The sequence below is a fragment of the Nanorana parkeri genome, unplaced genomic scaffold (assembly GCF_000935625.1).
Source record: "Nanorana parkeri isolate BGI_ZX_2015 unplaced genomic scaffold, ASM93562v1 scaffold948, whole genome shotgun sequence".
NCBI classification, from domain to species: Eukaryota; Metazoa; Chordata; class Amphibia; order Anura; family Dicroglossidae; genus Nanorana; species Nanorana parkeri.
Window position 1 is genome coordinate 660,952 of NW_017307216.1, and position 17,753 is coordinate 678,704.

Genomic DNA, 17,753 nt, shown 5'->3' on the forward strand with positions numbered 1-17,753 from the left:
ATTTATTACATGCATATCTTTTCTTGTTTTGTAGGTTCAGTGTGAACTGTGAATAAAATAATTGGCAATCATGTCAAGTAAGTCATGTTATGTATATAAATCTTATGTTATTATTCAGAACGTAGAATAGATTTCAGTTTACTGTCGGCACAATCTAAGCTGCTTTGTTGTTGCTGTGCGCTGCCCTTGATTGTCTCACTGAAGGAGTCTATACAGAATTTGGCAATGGGAGAAGTTAGTGAGATCAGACACTTTAAGATTTTTCTGTCGGCAAGTAAGCGGGCACATGAATAGAACATGAACATGCTTCGTTGTTTTTTGTAAAGCAATATTGGTGATCATACGTGCTACGATGACATGGGATGAGGGTGTGAGACAAGTTGAAGTCAGGGCATTTATTCTCATTACTAGGGATGAGATGGCATTCAGTCTGAACCAAAAAGGAAGCCATCATTGCTGGTCCATCAGCTGTGGTCAGTGCATTCCCTGCCTGCAGCTGCATGTAAACAAAGGTGCGGGATGCTGCTGACATCATTGACTTTATATTTTCTACACCAAATGTGGCCATATAAGGTCAATGATGTCACTAGATCCCGCCCCTTTGTTTACATGCAGCTGTGGAGTGGGGAATGCCCTAGTTGAACTGGCACCAATGGCTTCCTTTCAGGTGAGCTCTGAACCCAAGCTTAAACCTACTCAAGTGTTCTTATTCTAGATAGTAGCCATCTTGCTACAATTACTGTAGTAACAAAATATACTATGGGGGGAATTTATCAAAACTGGAGCTGATTTGCACTGCAACCAAACAGCTTCTCTCATTTTCATATCTTACCTGAGCAAACTGAAGAGAGATGCTGACTGGTTTCCATGACAACCACTCTAGATTCTGTGTGTTCCAGGTTTGATAAATTCCCTCCTATATTGTGTATTATTCTACATTAATGATTCATTTGCCTGTTTACAGATTTCTGACATTTCAACTCTGTTAAGTGCCTTATATAAGATAACATCCCATAAGCCTCCAGTAACAAACTTTATGAGCAGACTTCCTATGGGTTATCTGTATCTCTAGCAGGAACTGTGGAGAAGTTTTACATTTTGTTTGGCCATTCCTTCTCAGCATGTCATGTCTGAATAGGTCTGACTAGAAGAAAAACCTATTTAGATGCTGTGATGCACTGCAAGCTTGCAATTGTTTGCCTTGTGTGTACCGCAAGAGCCTGTTCTACATCAAGCTGACAATAAGTAGATCAATTGATTATTTAGTAGATTCAGCAGCTCCTTATTTCAAAATAATGTGGCTCTTTTTTTTTTTTCTTCTTTTCTTCCAAACTGTTTATTATTATTTTGTTTTACAATAACAATGCAACACAAACAAGCAGATCCTTTGAGGCAGCAACATTTACATAAATTAAGCCCTCATTTACACGAGAAAAAGGGTGGCATGTACAGCTCCGTGCTGCATGAACGGCTGTATCAGGCAGCTCCCGGGAAGGGCAGGTGCTAAATGTGATTAGTACGCAGCCCCTGTCCTTCTCTATGGGAGTACGCCGCCCTACGCTCACTGCAAGTGCAGGTCCGTACGGGTGCGGGTGTCCCAGCTCGGACGCAGACAGGATCACATGCATTGACATGCACATGCAGGATCACAAGCACCTGTCCTTCCCGGGAGATGCCCGATACGGCCGTGCACCCAGCACGGATCTGTACATGCCAACCGTTTCCCGTGTGAATGAGGCAAAAGAGAGTAAACAAGAACCCCCCCCCCATATCTTTTCATCCCAATGTCCCTCCCGTTTGTAAACCTGTGAACTCAAATAGGGGGAAAATCTCCACTGGGAAAGAAAGGAGAGGAGGGGGGAGGTGGTGGGGGGGGGTTAGAGAGGAAAGTTAATCAGTACAGCATTGAGACGTGGGTTTAGACCAGGGGTCTCAAACCTCCGGCCCTCCAGCTGTGGTGGAACTACAAATCCCATGAGACATTGCAAGATTCTCACAGCCACAGACATGACTCCTGAAGAGAGATGCATCATGGGATTTGTAGTTTCACCACAGCTGGAGGGCCGGAGGTTTAAGACCCCTGGTTTAGACTCTTCACAACCGATTAAAGTCTAGGTATTGCTTTTACAAACTTCACTTATGGAGCAGGGTGAGCATTGTGGATCGTGTGCATCAGGGAGTCAGCAACCTGAGCACTCCAGCTGGGATAAAACCTGAAGTCCCATCATGCCTTTGGGGGTCATGAATGTGGCTGTAATTTTTGCAACGCCTCATGGGAATTATAGTTCCGCAACAACTGGCGCGCCGAGGTTGCCTGCTCGCGGTGTGTGTGTGTGTGTATATATGTATATATATATCTGTATGTATTGTGTACATGGAAGGTCTACCTGAGGTTTCTTTTCCCCCCTCAATCAGGGCTATAACTGGTCCCTCCCTTTGCTTCCATATTGCACTTCTTCTCTAGCAGGTGTTCCCATTTCTTCACTATTATGCGGTGTTGAGATTTGCATTGTACTCTCTAAATGGAAGTTTATCATTTTACATGTTTTATTTGCCATTTTGATAAATAATGTCCGTTATTTATCATGTTTCATTAACAGAGCGGCCGTCATATGCTCCGCCTCCTACCCCGGCACCAGCAGCAGTAAGTATATTCTATAAATCATGAACCAAGCCTTGAAATGTTTTATGTAATTAGGAGAGGTTGTCGCGTGTCATGTTTTCCTCCTGACATGGGTTCTGAAATGGTTGCCTGTTTTCGAACAATAAATCACTTTATTTGCTTTAGTAGGATTATTATTGGATGTTTATTTGTCGGAAACGGCCATACCCAAAACGTCTCCAGCAGTAGTCAATTCCTAAACCCAGATAATGGATGTGCACTAATTTTAAACACATCTGAATGTGACTTAAAATTAGATATTCTCCTAATGGGCAGCCCCCCCCACTTCCCGAAATTATCAGCTTTGTATATGAAACAAATCTCCATGCTTGCTTTTCATATAATTACATGTTGTGTGTCTGTCAGATGCGTGCCGTCATTCTGCGTGTTTGTGGTGCTTGTGTGCAATGTGATGAACTGCATGTACAACAGCCCCGGCTTTTGGATACTTTCAAATCGTTTAAGCTTTTGCTTTCTGTTTCTCATTTTGTAATTTGATGCTGCCAATTCTTCTACCATGGTTTTAGGATTAATACATGTTAAAGATTGATTAAGCCTGATTGGTAGGCTATGACATGAGCCAAACACTACAGGCCTTCACGTGGTTGTATAAATCTTCAACCTATACAGGTTTACAGATGCCATAGAACTCAATGGTTGCATATGATTTTTCTTACTACGCAGTGGTGCGCAAGTCCTATCGCCAGGTGCCTGGGTGTCGGCCAGGTGGTCTTTCTTTTCCCTCTTAATTTAGCCGTGCTGTGCACAAGCAGGGCCAAATGTAAATTGGAGAGCCACTGCCCGTTTGTAGAAGTGATCTGGGTGGCGGTACAGCTACCCAGATCCCTTGTAGCAGCCTTCTTACACACACACACACACACACCATGGTTTTTGGGGGACCCGGGACCATGGCAAATGACTTCCATAAAGAAAACCTGTCACCTCCCAATGCTATCACATAGGGGCTTTTAAGCCCCTGCGTGATAGAAACAAAAAGTTAAGTGATAACGTAAAAAATTAAAACCAACCCTGCTGCCCCATCATCTGCATGTGAATGGGCATTGTGTGCACTCATTCCACTGGCTGGCAGTGGGGCAGCAGCGCTCTCTAACACGCACAATACACATTAAAGGGTAGGTTCACTTTTCCAACAAATTTTGGGACAATAGAATTTCCCCGCTGAAATCTGGCCCCCACTGCCCTCCTTGCTTTACTTGCCTTTTGGCGAACGGCCCTTCCCCTTCGCCCATACCCCGTACTGCCATCAAGCGCAGCCTTGCACTATGGATTTTGAATTTCGCTTGCAAATAGTGAGCACTCATTGGTAAGCGCGGTCACCTGACCTCGCTGAGCAATGAGAAGCGCTTCTTAGCACAGTTAAATGCGGTTTTGGTTAAAATTATTTTGTGTATCCTGACAAGTAGATTGTCATGAGGGGCAAGTAGATTGGGCCCTCGCTTTAGTCCTTGGAATGTAGTTTTAAAAATAATGTCCACACCCCTGCTACCAAATGATATTCGCGGCGGTCATTACACCTGCGGATACAGGAATGCCAGATTTTGCTGTTTAGCTTCTATACTTGGAATACTTGATATCCCCTAACTACGGTGAACGCTTGGTAAACTGCATTGTCAGTGGAATATAAACATAGTTATTCTGCTGGTTTGAAAATGTGTGTGCATCAGATCTAGAAAATCAACGCAGGGGGTCGGCCACTCTGTGTCCCTAAATGATTGTAGGTTGCATTAGGTTTGGAACCATTTCTGTTCCCCCGGCTCCTCCTCTTAAAGTGCCTTCTGGCTTTTTGACTTGTGATTCTGCCTTTATTTGTCCATCCCTGGTGGAGATAGCATGCATTTAGATGCCCAGCACTGCACAATATGGAGATGTTGGAAACACAGTACAGCGGTACCTCGGTCCAGGAACTTAATTTGTGCCACGATTCTGCTCGTGAACTGAATCAAACTGTGATCAGACCACGATCTCGACTAGAGGAAGCCACGACCACGTGTCTGAGCAGGGAAGATGGCTGCGGTTGTGTTCGTCACCCGATGCAGAGTTTGCGAACGGAAGCAACATTTTGCTGAACTTCCTGTTTACAAACAGAAGCGTTCATGAACCGAGGTACCACTGTATATGTGTTCCCACTTTGCCAACTCGTGAACGATTCGGCCATATAGATTTCAAATCTAAAATGGTCATGACAATCTTACATTGAAGATATGTATACTGCAATAGCGGTCCCCCCTCCAACCAAACGTCTCTGTGCTCAGCTTCTAATAGACGAATTTCCACAGCTTCTTAAACATGCCATATGCACCATTTTCATTTTTGTGATTTTATTTTTTTGCTTTTTTAAATATTTTATTTCCTTTTGTTTGAAATCATTTCTCATTCGTGTTTTTGTCTCATTTGTTTCCATCAGCAATTGCCCAGCACACCAGGGTTTGTGGGATACAATCCATACAGCCATCTTGCCTACAACAACTACAGGCTGGGAGGGAACCCAGGCAGCAACAGCAGGGTAACGGTAGGAGATTGTCATGATGTGTGACCTGAGGCGTTACTGCACAGATGGAACTGGGAATTGTGCTTTAACCTGAAACCGGCCTCTTTGCAAAGCAGGGACTAACCAGGCAATCTGCGCAAAGGCATTGCCTGGCTAATTGCGGTATGAGACATGGTGCTGACTTTTTATTTTGGTTACTAAATAAACAGGACTGCGGATATTGCAAATCACCATGTCCCATCGTTGTCCCTACAGGTGGCTATGTAACGTTGGCTGGTTGAACTGTGCTTATGCTGATACGCTTAAGACTAAAATACAAGCTACTTCATGCAAAAAAGAGCTACTAGTATTCACAAATGTAATGATAAAGTTCCCATACTCTGGCGAGACCTAAAACGTAGCACACATTTAGCTTCAGACAGTGTTGGTCAACTTGCTTGTGGCCCTGACATCACCAAAGGGCCGTACACAATTCTCAGTGAATGTATTGCTACAGATTCAGTATGCTGACATACTGCAGGGGATGATCAATGTCTGTAAACATGGTGTAAGAGTTTTTGGAGACTGGTGACATGCTTCAGGAGACAGTCATAGACAAGAGACATGTTACATGAGACTGCTAGAGTTTACTGCCATTAGGGTGTCTTAACAAGTCAACGCTTTCTCATTTGAGCCCCATACAGTCCTTAAAAGTGACTTGATTCACATCTGATATTCCTCCCAGCAATATCCATTCTAAAAGATTAGAGGAAAACAATAAAAATAGAAAAGGGACAGCAGAGAAAATGTAATATGGTGTGAAAGAGATGCACCATACCATTTAACTACTAGAAGGCGGTCTAATTAATACTTTCCCTTCACTGGGTTAAAGGAGAACTATGATGTGAGTGATTTTCACTCAACCTCATAGTTGGAGCCGACGTGTGTCAATGAAACTGTTACACGTCGGCTCAATAGATTGGGAAGTGAGCAATCGCATACCGTCGCTCACTCACTTCTCGATCCTGTCCCTGCAGAGAGCTGTGACTGTCACTCACGGCTCCCTGCAGGGATCCCCCCACTCACTGCTCCAATCCTCCAGCGCTTACTGGCAGAGCTGACAGGGCAAGGGGGTGGGTACAGCTGACTCTGCCTGTAGATAGGCAGAGCCAGCTGTCACTCATGCAGCTGGGTGGATCCCGACGGTAATGTCCGGATCCGTCCCAGCTGTGGCGGTCTCAATGCTCACGGTATACTGAGCTTTGGGTGACGGGAGGACGCTAGTTTGTGTCCTCCCGTGTCCCTTAGGAGAACTATGGGGAAAAACACTTACCCCATAGTTCTCTTAAGTATCAAAACAAACTACTGATTACATGACCCCAACGGTCACACAGTAAGTACCAAAGGGGCGCAGGTTTGGGCACTAGGGGCTTACTGTGCTCTGGGGTTAATTACTGGGAGGAGTAGAATGGGAAGGAAAACACCTTTGCTGTACACTAACTAAAGGTCCAATGCATGGCACAGTATTGACGAGGGCTGTAAGCTAGCAATCATTGAGTAAAGGCAAGTACGTTAAAATACATGGGCAGGTTTCTACTTTGCGCACATAAAGTTTAAAGCCTTTGCTGCAAGTTTTTCAACAGAAAGTAAAAGTACAAATGATCCAACAAAATTCTTATATTGCAGGAAACAGTTAAAAAAATATTAATTGTGCAGTACCCTGAACAATGTAACTGTCTGGAATATCTATTGAAAAATAGCAGTGCTCTAACTGTGAGAGTGCCTACATCCCCATCCCTATATATCCCTATTAATAGGTTCAGTTTTGATAAATTGGGAAACTTGCTGATATGTTTGAGTGTTACTAGTAGCTCTTTTTTTTACACATATGCTTGTCTTCTGTTTTAGCTTCTTTATTCTCTTTCTGCAAATGGGCAAGCCATATTAAACTTTTGGCAGTTGACAGCTAAAGTTATTTTTTTTGATGATCAATACAGCACAAAGACCTTCTAGTATAGATATTTTTAATTTAGGTACTTATGATGCAAATGTGTTGCCAAAAGAACTTTGTGTTGCCACTAACATCCACAGGGCTTCTTGTGATTTGGGATATTTGCAATGTTTATTGACTTTGCTATTAACTCCATGTGTACTGGTTGGATTAGGAAAATGCCAGAAAGCCATATGTTTCTAGATTTGGACTGACTACTAAATTCTTCCTTCTCTTCTTCCACCCGTTATTGGGTGTCATTGTTGTTCATCTTGTTCAGTGGGTCGCCACATGCCTTCCACTTTTCTAGGTTAGAAGCTTCTCAGTTGCCTCCTAGCGCAGCGCTGTCGGTTCTCGCGCCAAGCAGCCATTCGAAATATGTTGCCGAGTGTCAGCTTGAGGTGGGCTGTAGTTGTGGCCGCTAGGGAGCTCCATCCATCCATACATGCAATGCTTACAGCTCCCTCGCATGTCCTGTAGTGGTGCCTGGACCAGAGTGAGGTCACATTCTGGTTCCTGGCACCTCTACAGGGTGCGCAAGGGAGCTGTACAAGCAATGCGCGCATGGATGGAGCTCCATCACATCACAGGAGCCAACACTGGACCCCAGGCTGAGGATCCACTCCAGTTTTCGTAAGGTAGGGAGACTGGGTGGATCTTACAATTAAAAATTATTTGTGGGCGCGTGTACAGTATATGTGTGAGATTGTGTCTGTCAATATTTTTGAGGGCCCATTCACACTAGTACAGTGCGTTAATCGAACAGTTCTGTGCCATTAATGCACTGTACAATGCAATCGCACCTACTACACGTTCTGGTGCAGAAGTTGCGTTGCCATTCATTTGAATGGCACCCTAAACGCACCTCCCGCCCGCACCAGAATGCACGGTACCGCAATGCCATTTGTGCCATTGCAGTGCGACTTGGGTCACGACTTAAAGACCAAGGACAAATGTGGGTCCTGAGGTTACACAGGTTGAGAACCACTGATTTACATGGCACGGACATTTGTTTGGCCTTGGTGTTGCCATTTAAATCAAGGCTGGACAAATCTGAGGAGCCTTAATAGTTACAGCTGGCGCCTAACTTTGGAGGTTTTCTCCAGTTGTTGTCAATAGAGCTGGTTCCTAAAAAAAAAAAAAAATCCTTCTGGTTGCCGGACTGGACAAACTGGCTCCTAACTTCCATATTAATTTGTACTGATGCTTTATATATAGTATAGTACTGTTCCTTTCATGCCTTTACCAACACAGAACAAATCGTTACTATTCATTGTACTCTGTCACCTGTCATGGAAACTACGCTATATGATCTTAGTGGCAATACAAAGATGTACTTCAGGATTGCAAACATAGGTGGGTCCTTTATTTCCAAATGTATTCTTTCCATATTTGCCAGGAGGTTCTCTTCACATACCTCCCTAATGAAGTTGGTACACAAATGTCTTTTTTGACTTGTGTACCAACTGAACCTGCTGATCCCGGATTCTTCGAAGGAACAGGCAATGTGAAGGCATTTGTTAGAGGTGCTAATACTTTTGTCCCTTTTTTTCCTAGCAGTATTGCAGGTCTCATCCATGTGCAGATAAATGGAAGAATTAAATAGCTATGGGTTTAGTTAACATATGATTTAGCTAGTGTATGGATTGGCAATTGTGCTCAAAGCAGAAAAATATCTGCTTTTTGAATAGCCTGATTGGAAGAGTATTAAAAAGGGTCCCCCTCCTTTGAGTATAGCAGACAAACCCCCATCCAGACTGGGCCTGTTGGGGTTTATCACGACTTTGAATTTCTAAATCTGTTGCAGATCTAAAAAAGTGTCAGGTGGCTTAATTGGCCAGTGAATATTTTGCTGTTACTGATTGGAGGCATATATAAGGTAGACCCTGCATGGAGTGATGGAAAGCCATACTGAGGTCTGTCAGTTGAGATACATAAATTACATGAAGATATGACCCTTAGTAACGAGCATGCAGTTTGTTAGAGAACGTCTCTATATGCTGCTATCGAAGTTTAACTTTCATGTCTGCTTTTCCTTTTAGGCCTCATCTGGGATTACCATCCCAAAACCACCAAAGCCCCCGGATAAGCCACTGATGCCATACATGAGGTACAGCCGAAAGGTAAGCGATGGGCTGTGGGAGGTGCTGCTGTCTGTCTCCACCTTAATAGATTCCCGATCACCCCTGTATATCTGTAGAATAAATCTAGAATAAAGATTGTACATCGCCGAAACCTGCAGACATTTTAGTAGTTTAAAACAAAAACCCTCTCCGCCACCCTTAATGTCTCTGAATAGGTCTGGGACCAAGTGAAGGCTTCCAACCCTGACCTTAAGTTGTGGGAGATTGGCAAGATCATTGGTGGGATGTGGCGTGACCTAACCGATGAGGAGAAGCAAGAGTACTTGAACGAATATGAAGCTGAAAAGGTACGAGGAATTAGTATTTAGATAAGAGAACAATCAAATCCTTCTAAAATGTCCCAGTAGAGCCTCAGGTGCCACTCTGTAGGCTTGAGCTGCTGTTTTCTGTAGAGTGTAAGGGTTGATACTGCTGTTCACTAGGTCCCAGGCTGGAAAACCTCAGGATTAGGTCCATGATCCCCATTTAGCAGATTCATCTCCATTGTTCATGGAAAGAAACCTCTGCCCCTATTTTACCTTAATAGCAATGTTAATATTAATTGATACAATGAATATGTGGAATATTTGGTCCTTCCTATAGTAATTGTTCTACTCTCTGGAGCGTTGGGCTCAATATTGAGTTTACAGACTCAGCTCATTTTGGAATAGTTAAGAGTCCTAGTCCTTATACTGTCCGCACTGCTGCTTATTGAAATAGGATCACCTTCATACAGGGATAGTGTCCTTTAAGATGCCTCAGGGATTTCCCCACTATGGTTGCCTGATGCTAGCTTGGAGGATTGCTGCTTAATAGAAACAAAGTCAAATATTTGTTTTAATTTGTAAAATTGCTAAGGAATAGTCCAATGTGTCATTGGGTATTCTCGTGTATGTTGAAGCGTTAACATTAGATATGCTACATCCTTCTATTATGGATCCATACTTCATTGATGCCTTTAATAATACAGGTTGGTTGCCTTGCGTTTAGACCAGAGGCACGTTAGTGTCTATAAAGCATATTTTAATTAAAATGCTCATCATTGATTTGATTTCTTATAATTAAAATATTCATCACTTTACTCAGTACTACATAGTCATCTATGTACTGAAACCAACCCTCATTGTGGAATCTGTATAGCAGTATTACCTGACTTGCATTGTATTCCAGTTGGGCCTGTGTTAGTACATTGATTTCACGTGTTCTTTGAGCTGTGCTGGTTATATTGCCACTGTATTGCATGTGGTTTTGTAAATGGGCTATGTAACATAAAATGTATGAAATATGTATTCTCCAAACCTGTCATTTACCTGCAAGAGGGGCAATCATGGTGCTGTAATGTTCATAAGGTGATGCAATATATACATATCTGAAGATGTCGTTGGTTGCAGTTTGCACAGGCTGCTTCCATTGTGAACAGCTCAGATGTGCAGATTTCATTGACCCTCAGCAGCTAGAGTGCCCTAGTGGTCTCCAAATATGATCCATTTTTGCTCCACTACATTAAAATAAGGGTTGTATAGATTTATAAAGACCCTTCATTCACTGGTAAATGCTTAAAGGAGAACTATGGGGTTAGGGCTTTTCCCCATAGTTCTCCTTAGGGTAACAGGAGGACACAAACTAGCGTCCTCCCGAGTTGAATATGCTAGACGTGCAGTGCAGCAGAGTTTTCATTAGATTTGTTTCTACTTGGGCAAATAGATGGTTCCCAGTAGAATTATGTTGGATATATTTTATCAATGCAACTCTCCGATTGGATTGTAGGACACAGAGTTTAAAAAAATAAAAAGGTTGCATGCCTTTGTTCTAAACCTGGGTTTTGAGTCATCTGTGTAAGACTATAGGCAATCTTAGGGTGTTGTCTGTCTGTATTATACCTGCTTGCTTCCACGTTCGGTCTGCCTGGCTCTGGCCACTTCCCCAATGATACCATGCCACACCCAGTGAAGTCCCTTTTGGTAGACTATATCCCAAATCTAAGGTCTCACTCATGATGTAACCCTTCACACTGACAGGCTGACCTTGGTAGAAGACTGAATTTTACTACCGAGGCAGACAACGGATCTCTTTGGCAAAATCCACCAGCAAATGGTTATCCTATGGTTTAGATGAGGGATTGGCAAACTCTGGCCCTCCAGCTGTGGTACAATTACAAATCTTATGAAGCATTTTAAGACTGCAAGCCACATGTATGACTCCCAGAGACAGATGCATGATGGGATCTGTAGATTTGCCACAGCTGGAAGGCTGGAATTTGCTTACCACTGGTTTGGATTAAGTCTGGTAGGGTAAAGTGATTTAATGCAAAGGGAAAATCGTTTTCCTGATCTTTAATCCCTCTTTATAAACGTACTATCCATATGGGCACCTATAGACCAAACATGTTACCGCTCTGTTTTCTGTACACTGCATAATCCACTCTATAATGTAAGACATTATGTGAATGTTGCGAGCGACTTCCTCTATAAACTGTATTCTAGATTTATTTTGCTTTCCAAGGGACATCTGTGCATTATGTAATGTTCATGCATGAAGCTTGTGTTTTGTTGCCGTGGTGCATTCCATATCTCTGGTTGTTCTTTTTTCAGTTTATAGTGGCACATGAGCTGTTTCTGTACAGACATTGACATTTCGTTCCGCAGGAACTAGAAATGGCAAATGTACTTACTGTGCAAGTTTTTGTTATAAAATCTTCTCATGTAGGCTGCACACTGCGAATTTCGTCCAGTCTTTGATGGACTGGCCAAGCTTCATACAGTGGGTGCCCCTGTTGGCACCCTTCCACCCGGCATCAGTCGATCATCTGATCAAAGGAGCAGGTTGGAAAATTGTTGGCCGAACGGAGCTTGCAGACAATCTTGCATTGTAGTCTTGCAGCGGGGATTCCGCCATCCACACTCGTAAGCGTTCCTGGAGGAGTCTGTTATATTTTCTTCGTTCAACCTGCCGGTTGAGCGAAGAAAATAGAGCGGTGTATACCTTGCTCCCATGTTCTAAAGCCATCAGTCATCTGTGATTTATCCATTTTGGACAGCTCTGCATGTTTCCTAAATGGAGGCTTTTGTGGTTAGAATATTCTCATACCATCAGTGAAACATTGACCAGTGCTGGCACTCTATACAGTATGCTAGTGCTCATAAGAAAGTGTCTAGTGGCCAACTGCTCTGAAAACCTATAATTCTTTGTGGTGTGTGCTGGCAAGTAGAATCTCATGCTGGCATCAAATGCTTTTCGTTGGTGAGACCTCCACCAGAATTCCCAGTTCTGCCCAACTGTCACATCCATTACAAAGCCTCATAGTCCAGTACAGATGGATTTTCAGTAATGCTGAGAAATGCAAGAATGAGACCTTTTGTGCCCCGACAGCAGTTTTACAGTCTTGTGGATGAGCCAACTGTTGGAGTCTAAGATCTATACGGAGTCTACTGGTGGTTCATCCTTAGGTGCCCACCCAAAAGTGCCATTATGGAGTGATAGCCATGACTTGTATGGCACTAATTAAAAGATTAGATTGCTCCCTTACACAGGATCACATGACTTAATAAATAAGCTTCCATCTGCCGGCAGTATGGTCATAAACTGTACTTCCTACCTCGCTTGATTTGAGCATCTGCCGAAATGGTCAGATGGATTGGCCGTGAGGTGGCTTCCTGGTGTTAAAGTTGAGTGCTGTCAACAATCGGATACAGACCTTTTCCAACTTGTTGGACGGTATTCTCATTTACTGTGGAGGAAAAAGTGCAAGCACTATAATAGGATTGTGCCAAAAACGTGACAGGTGAGTAGAAGTTAGCGTTGGTTCCAAATGATGAAATGATGCATAAAGGAATGGGCATGCGTCTCAATGGTCTGCTTTTCTTGGTCAGACATTAGGGCTGGATCAACCTCAACCCGAGAGGATGAAAAAAAGGACAAACAACCTTAACCACAGTGCCTTTTTTGTTATGTCCCTCTTCCCAAGAAACTTGCAATCTACCGTGTTTCCCCGAAAATAAGACCTACCCCGAAAGTAAGACCTAGCGCTATCTTCAGAGATTTCTGTAATATAAGACCTACCCCGAAAATAAGACCTAGTTCGGTACATAGAAAGCTACCGCTGAAAACTACATTTCCCAGCAGGCAGCGGCACTGCCAGTGGTGTCGGAGTGAGGTCAGGGGAGGTTAGGGAACTTCTGACTGGTCCGTTCGACGAGGTGGCTCCCTGGACGGCATCAGAGAGGAGAGCTCCAGGACAGCTGCAGCCTTCAGGTACTGTGTGATACAGTACATTCCATATATCTGCTCTGTGTGACACCTGTGTGCCTCAGCCTCCACAGCATATTGTATCTAATTTAAATTATGGTAGAAAAAAGTATGTGGAGGGGATGTTCAATGGTGAAAAAAAATAAATAAGACATCCCCCGAAAATAAGACCTAGTGTGTTTGTTTTTTTTTTTGTGGGAAAAAAAATATATAAGACCGTGTCTTATTCTCGGGGAAACACGGTAATATCTGTATTACACTCACCGTAGGGCTAGGTTGGTCAAAAGTCAATCTACTGATACATATTTGGATCATGGGAAGCCAGAAACTTGAAGCAGCCAGAAAGATAGATCTTCAATTTTAAATTGCCACAATGTTGGTGGTGTTACTTCTCAGCATGGGACTTTTTGAACACGATTACTTATGGCATAAAAGTTAAATCAACAGCATAGTTGACTTATAGTTACGTTTTTGGGGTTAGCTAGGTTAAGGGTCAGGGTGTTGGGTTTATGACTTCAAATTTTAAGGTAAACCTGCCAGCAGAGAACTGTGGAGGCTTCATTGCTGTCATCCTCTGTAGAAAATACTAGTTGTCTCCTTGTTATGCTGATCCTCTTGCTTGAATACTACAGTGCACTGGTCTGTAGTTTTCTTCATACTTGTACTGGGTCGCTGATTCAGGAAATCTTGAAGCCTAGGGTCAGCACAGTAGAAGGTAGCGGACGGGTTCTTAGCATTAAATTACCAATTTTTGGCACCCAAAGCCCCATACTCTAATGTCCTATGAACCTATGTCCTGTGAACTCAAATGAACTATACAACCTTAAACAAGAACATATAAACTCAACGCAGAGGCTCTGATCAGTATCAACCAGGGGCTTCAAGACAAGAGTGCTAAAAAGCTACAATGCTGCCTTTTAATTTGGCGGCTGTGTATTTAAATGTGAAAAAGTGGCCAGTCTGTAGAGGTCTAGTAAGGGTTAAAGCCGACTTGTAGAGTTGTGATACGGACAGCAGAAAGCGGGTTTCTGCACGTACCTTGATGCAACTTCCATAGCTCCTTTGGAACTCCAAAGCACAAGTTGGTTGCTCTACAAATGTAAGTCAGCAATGCTGAAGTTGGCTCTCGCCCCTCATTCACATTCATCTTCACTAATGCAAGAACCGGTCTCAATAATCTGCTTCAATATACACTACAGGAGGGGGAGGCGAGAGCTCCGACTCACGGAGTGCCCTGTGTTTTGGGACTAGGCGCTCTGCAAATCTGGGCACATGCAAGCACATGTAGTTGCATCTGTTATACTTCAACTACATATTTATTACAGATACATTTTAAGATAGAAAGTCAACTGCACCTGTCAATGAATTCTGAGTCTTCCCAGACACGTCTGAACTGATGCCATCAGCACAAGTTCAAAGGCTGATACAGGCCCTAGTGTGTGTGTGTGTGTGTGTGTGTGTGTGTGTGTGTGTGTACACACACAGATGGATAGAGATATATATTTCCGTTTTAAAATAGAAAAAGAGATTGAGTCCTCCTTTCTGCAGCCCCTGTTATAAATGAACAGGATTCTTCTATACTGAGTACTCCTGTCTTTTCATAAACTGTGAAGATAGTATCAGTTACTATGTCCACAATCATGAATGAACAGGAAGTGATGTAGAACACTTTCTATTCATAACTGGAGACCCTGTATTTAACTGAGGACATAGTATGCTTATCAACACTCCGTGATCAGCCCTGAGCGCTTGTACTCTGCTCTCCATCTTGACTCGCCTGTCAGAGGAGGCCGAGCTTGACCTCCTGTGATAGCTGACAGCTTTCTCCTCCCACACTGCCTCGCTCGGCATCCTGACTCGCCTGTCATAGGAGGCTGAGCGGGGCCTTGTGGGAGGAGAGCTCGGCCTCCTGTAACAGCTGGACAGCGTTCCTCCCGCAAGGCATCCTGAAAGCTTCTCTCCTCCCCGGTGGACGCCAGTCTGTGTCCCCTACACAGGCAGGGAAGAGCAGCAGGCATCAGAGGGGACACAGACTGTTGCCCATCGGGGATGAGAGAAGCTAGGAATGCAGATAATTTTTGTCCGCTATGGTAATTTTGCCCACAGTCCCATTTTTGGCCGAAATTTCGGTGCATCTATAAGAAAACAAACCAAAAAATATTATATATATTCGCCATTCGGACACCATGTCTGTGTAAACGTATCTCGAGATAGATTTTTATTCTAACCAAGCAGTAGATGTCGCCTAGAATGTAGCGTGAAAGTGCTTATATTTTATAATGTGAACACAGTGTCATGCACAAACACCCCAATAAAATAACGGTGAAAAAGAACAAATACAGGAGTAGCTTTTACATGATCATCATCTAGGTGAAATCACGGTCAGGTTCATACCTATTGTTTAAAATAATTAATAATTGTGGGTCTTTGTGTGATTTCCTTCAGATCGAGTACAATGAATCAATGAAAACCTACCACAACTCGCCTGCTTATCTCGCTTACATCAATGCCAAAAGCAGAGCCGAAGCTGCCCTAGAGGAAGAAAGTCGCCAACGTCAGTCCCGCATAGACAAAGGAGAACCTTATATGAGTATTCAGCCAGCAGAGGATCCTGATGGTGAGTTAAATATAACTTTGGGCCTTGAAGGGTGACAAAACCCAACAAAAATTTAATTTATTGCCGCTTACCAGTCTTTGGATGACTAAAACATTTCAGCAAATACAGAAAATACTGGTTGACCTTGCCAGAAATGCAGGCTAAGCTGAACTGGAAGCCAAAAGAATGTTATCTTTGTTCTGTAAACTGCTTATCTTCCCATCCCCCGTGTAATGGAGATGAACAAAGGCAGGTATTTGTAGTCCTGACTGGGTTATAACTATGTCTCCCTTCATAGATACAGTGGAGGATTGACTATAGCTACCCAGGGACAGGAACTGTTATTTGCAGGATTACCAGGTACAGATAAAGTGGTTACAGGCAACAATATATTATAGTAGGGATGCGCCGAAATTTTGGCCTCTGATAATGGTAATGTGAGCAAAATGCTGATCGTATAAAAAAAAAGGCTAAAAATGCGGTGCATCTCCAGCTTCTTTCCTCCTAGCTGGGTGCCAGCTGCAAGCTTTGGTCTATGTCCCCTTCTATCCCCGTTGCTCTCCTTCGCCTGTGTTGGCAGAGGCAGTGGTGATCGGAGGGAACACAGAGCCGATCCAGCTGGCAGTGCCCAGAGGGGAGAAGAGAAGCTGTCGGGAGGCGGGGAGAAGAGCTGTTATAGAATATGGAGTGGAGAGGAGAGCTCGGCTCCGGTAATGGGCAGGAGGTGACGGAGCAGTCAGGATGTAGAGTGGACTATCGTTCAATGGTAGTAATCACAATGGCCCCAGTTATGAATAAACAGGAAATGCTGTACATAATTTCCTGTTCATTTATAAATGGGGACTTTTAAATATTTACTATCTGCTCACTTTATGAAAGAACAGGAAGCAGCCCAGTACAGAGGCTTCTTGTCTTGATGAAAAAATGGTTGTCACCTACACTGCCATCACTGTTCGGATTTTCCATCCAGCTCCTTCGTTTTTTTTCTGATCAATGGATGCCGGTCGGAAGAGTGCCAGCAGCAACCACTGTGCTTATTCCGACTGGTTCATGAAGAACCAGATGAAATTACATAGTGTATGGCCAGCTTATCATGGGAATTTTATTAACAGCGAGTAGAGTTTCCTCTCGACCGAATGTATCGCACGCTGCAGACAGGGTGGTGCGTCTGCAGCTTCTGACACATGCAGCCGCACTAGCACCGCGGGAGGACAGAGCTAGTTGGGCGGCAGGGCACAGAACCCAGGAAACATAGAAGAGGAGCCTGGGCAGAGGAAACCTGGGGAGGGCCTGAGTCTGCAGGGAAGAGAGCTGCTGTCCAGGTAGAGTGAAGCCTGCCAGCAGGGAAAAGGACTTTGGATGCCAGGACGGAACCCGTTGGGGACAACGAGAACCCTGAATACACAAGCCATGTAAAAGCAGCAGCAGAGACGACAGTCTGCGAGTGGGAGAGAGATCTCTAGGGACCTACAAGGCCCCCAGGGAAGATGGGAGAGAGCAAGGAAAGGTAGCCAGGGGAAAGAGCAAGGAAAGGTAGCCAGGGGAGAGAGCAAGGAAAGGTAGCCAGGGGAGAGAGCAAGGAAAGGTAGCCAGGGGAGAGAGCAAGGAAAGGTAGCCAGGGGAGAGAGCAAGGAAAGGTAGCCAGGGGA

At 43.8% G+C, this 17,753-nt stretch overlaps 1 protein-coding gene across 1 annotated transcript in view; it reads left to right on the plus strand.

The window, feature by feature from the left end:
- Positions 1 to 2,569: 2,569 nt before the first annotated feature.
- SMARCE1 (SWI/SNF related, matrix associated, actin dependent regulator of chromatin, subfamily e, member 1) overlaps positions 2,570 to 17,753 on the plus strand; it is a 22,056-nt gene continuing 6,872 nt past the window's right edge. Inside the window, exons 1-5 of the mRNA XM_018566423.1 lie at positions 2,570 to 2,644; positions 5,088 to 5,192; positions 9,183 to 9,263; positions 9,440 to 9,571; positions 15,954 to 16,125. Of these exons, the coding sequence (XP_018421925.1) occupies positions 2,570 to 2,644; positions 5,088 to 5,192; positions 9,183 to 9,263; positions 9,440 to 9,571; positions 15,954 to 16,125 (565 nt within the window). The remainder of the gene's footprint in view (positions 2,645 to 5,087; positions 5,193 to 9,182; positions 9,264 to 9,439; positions 9,572 to 15,953; positions 16,126 to 17,753) is intronic.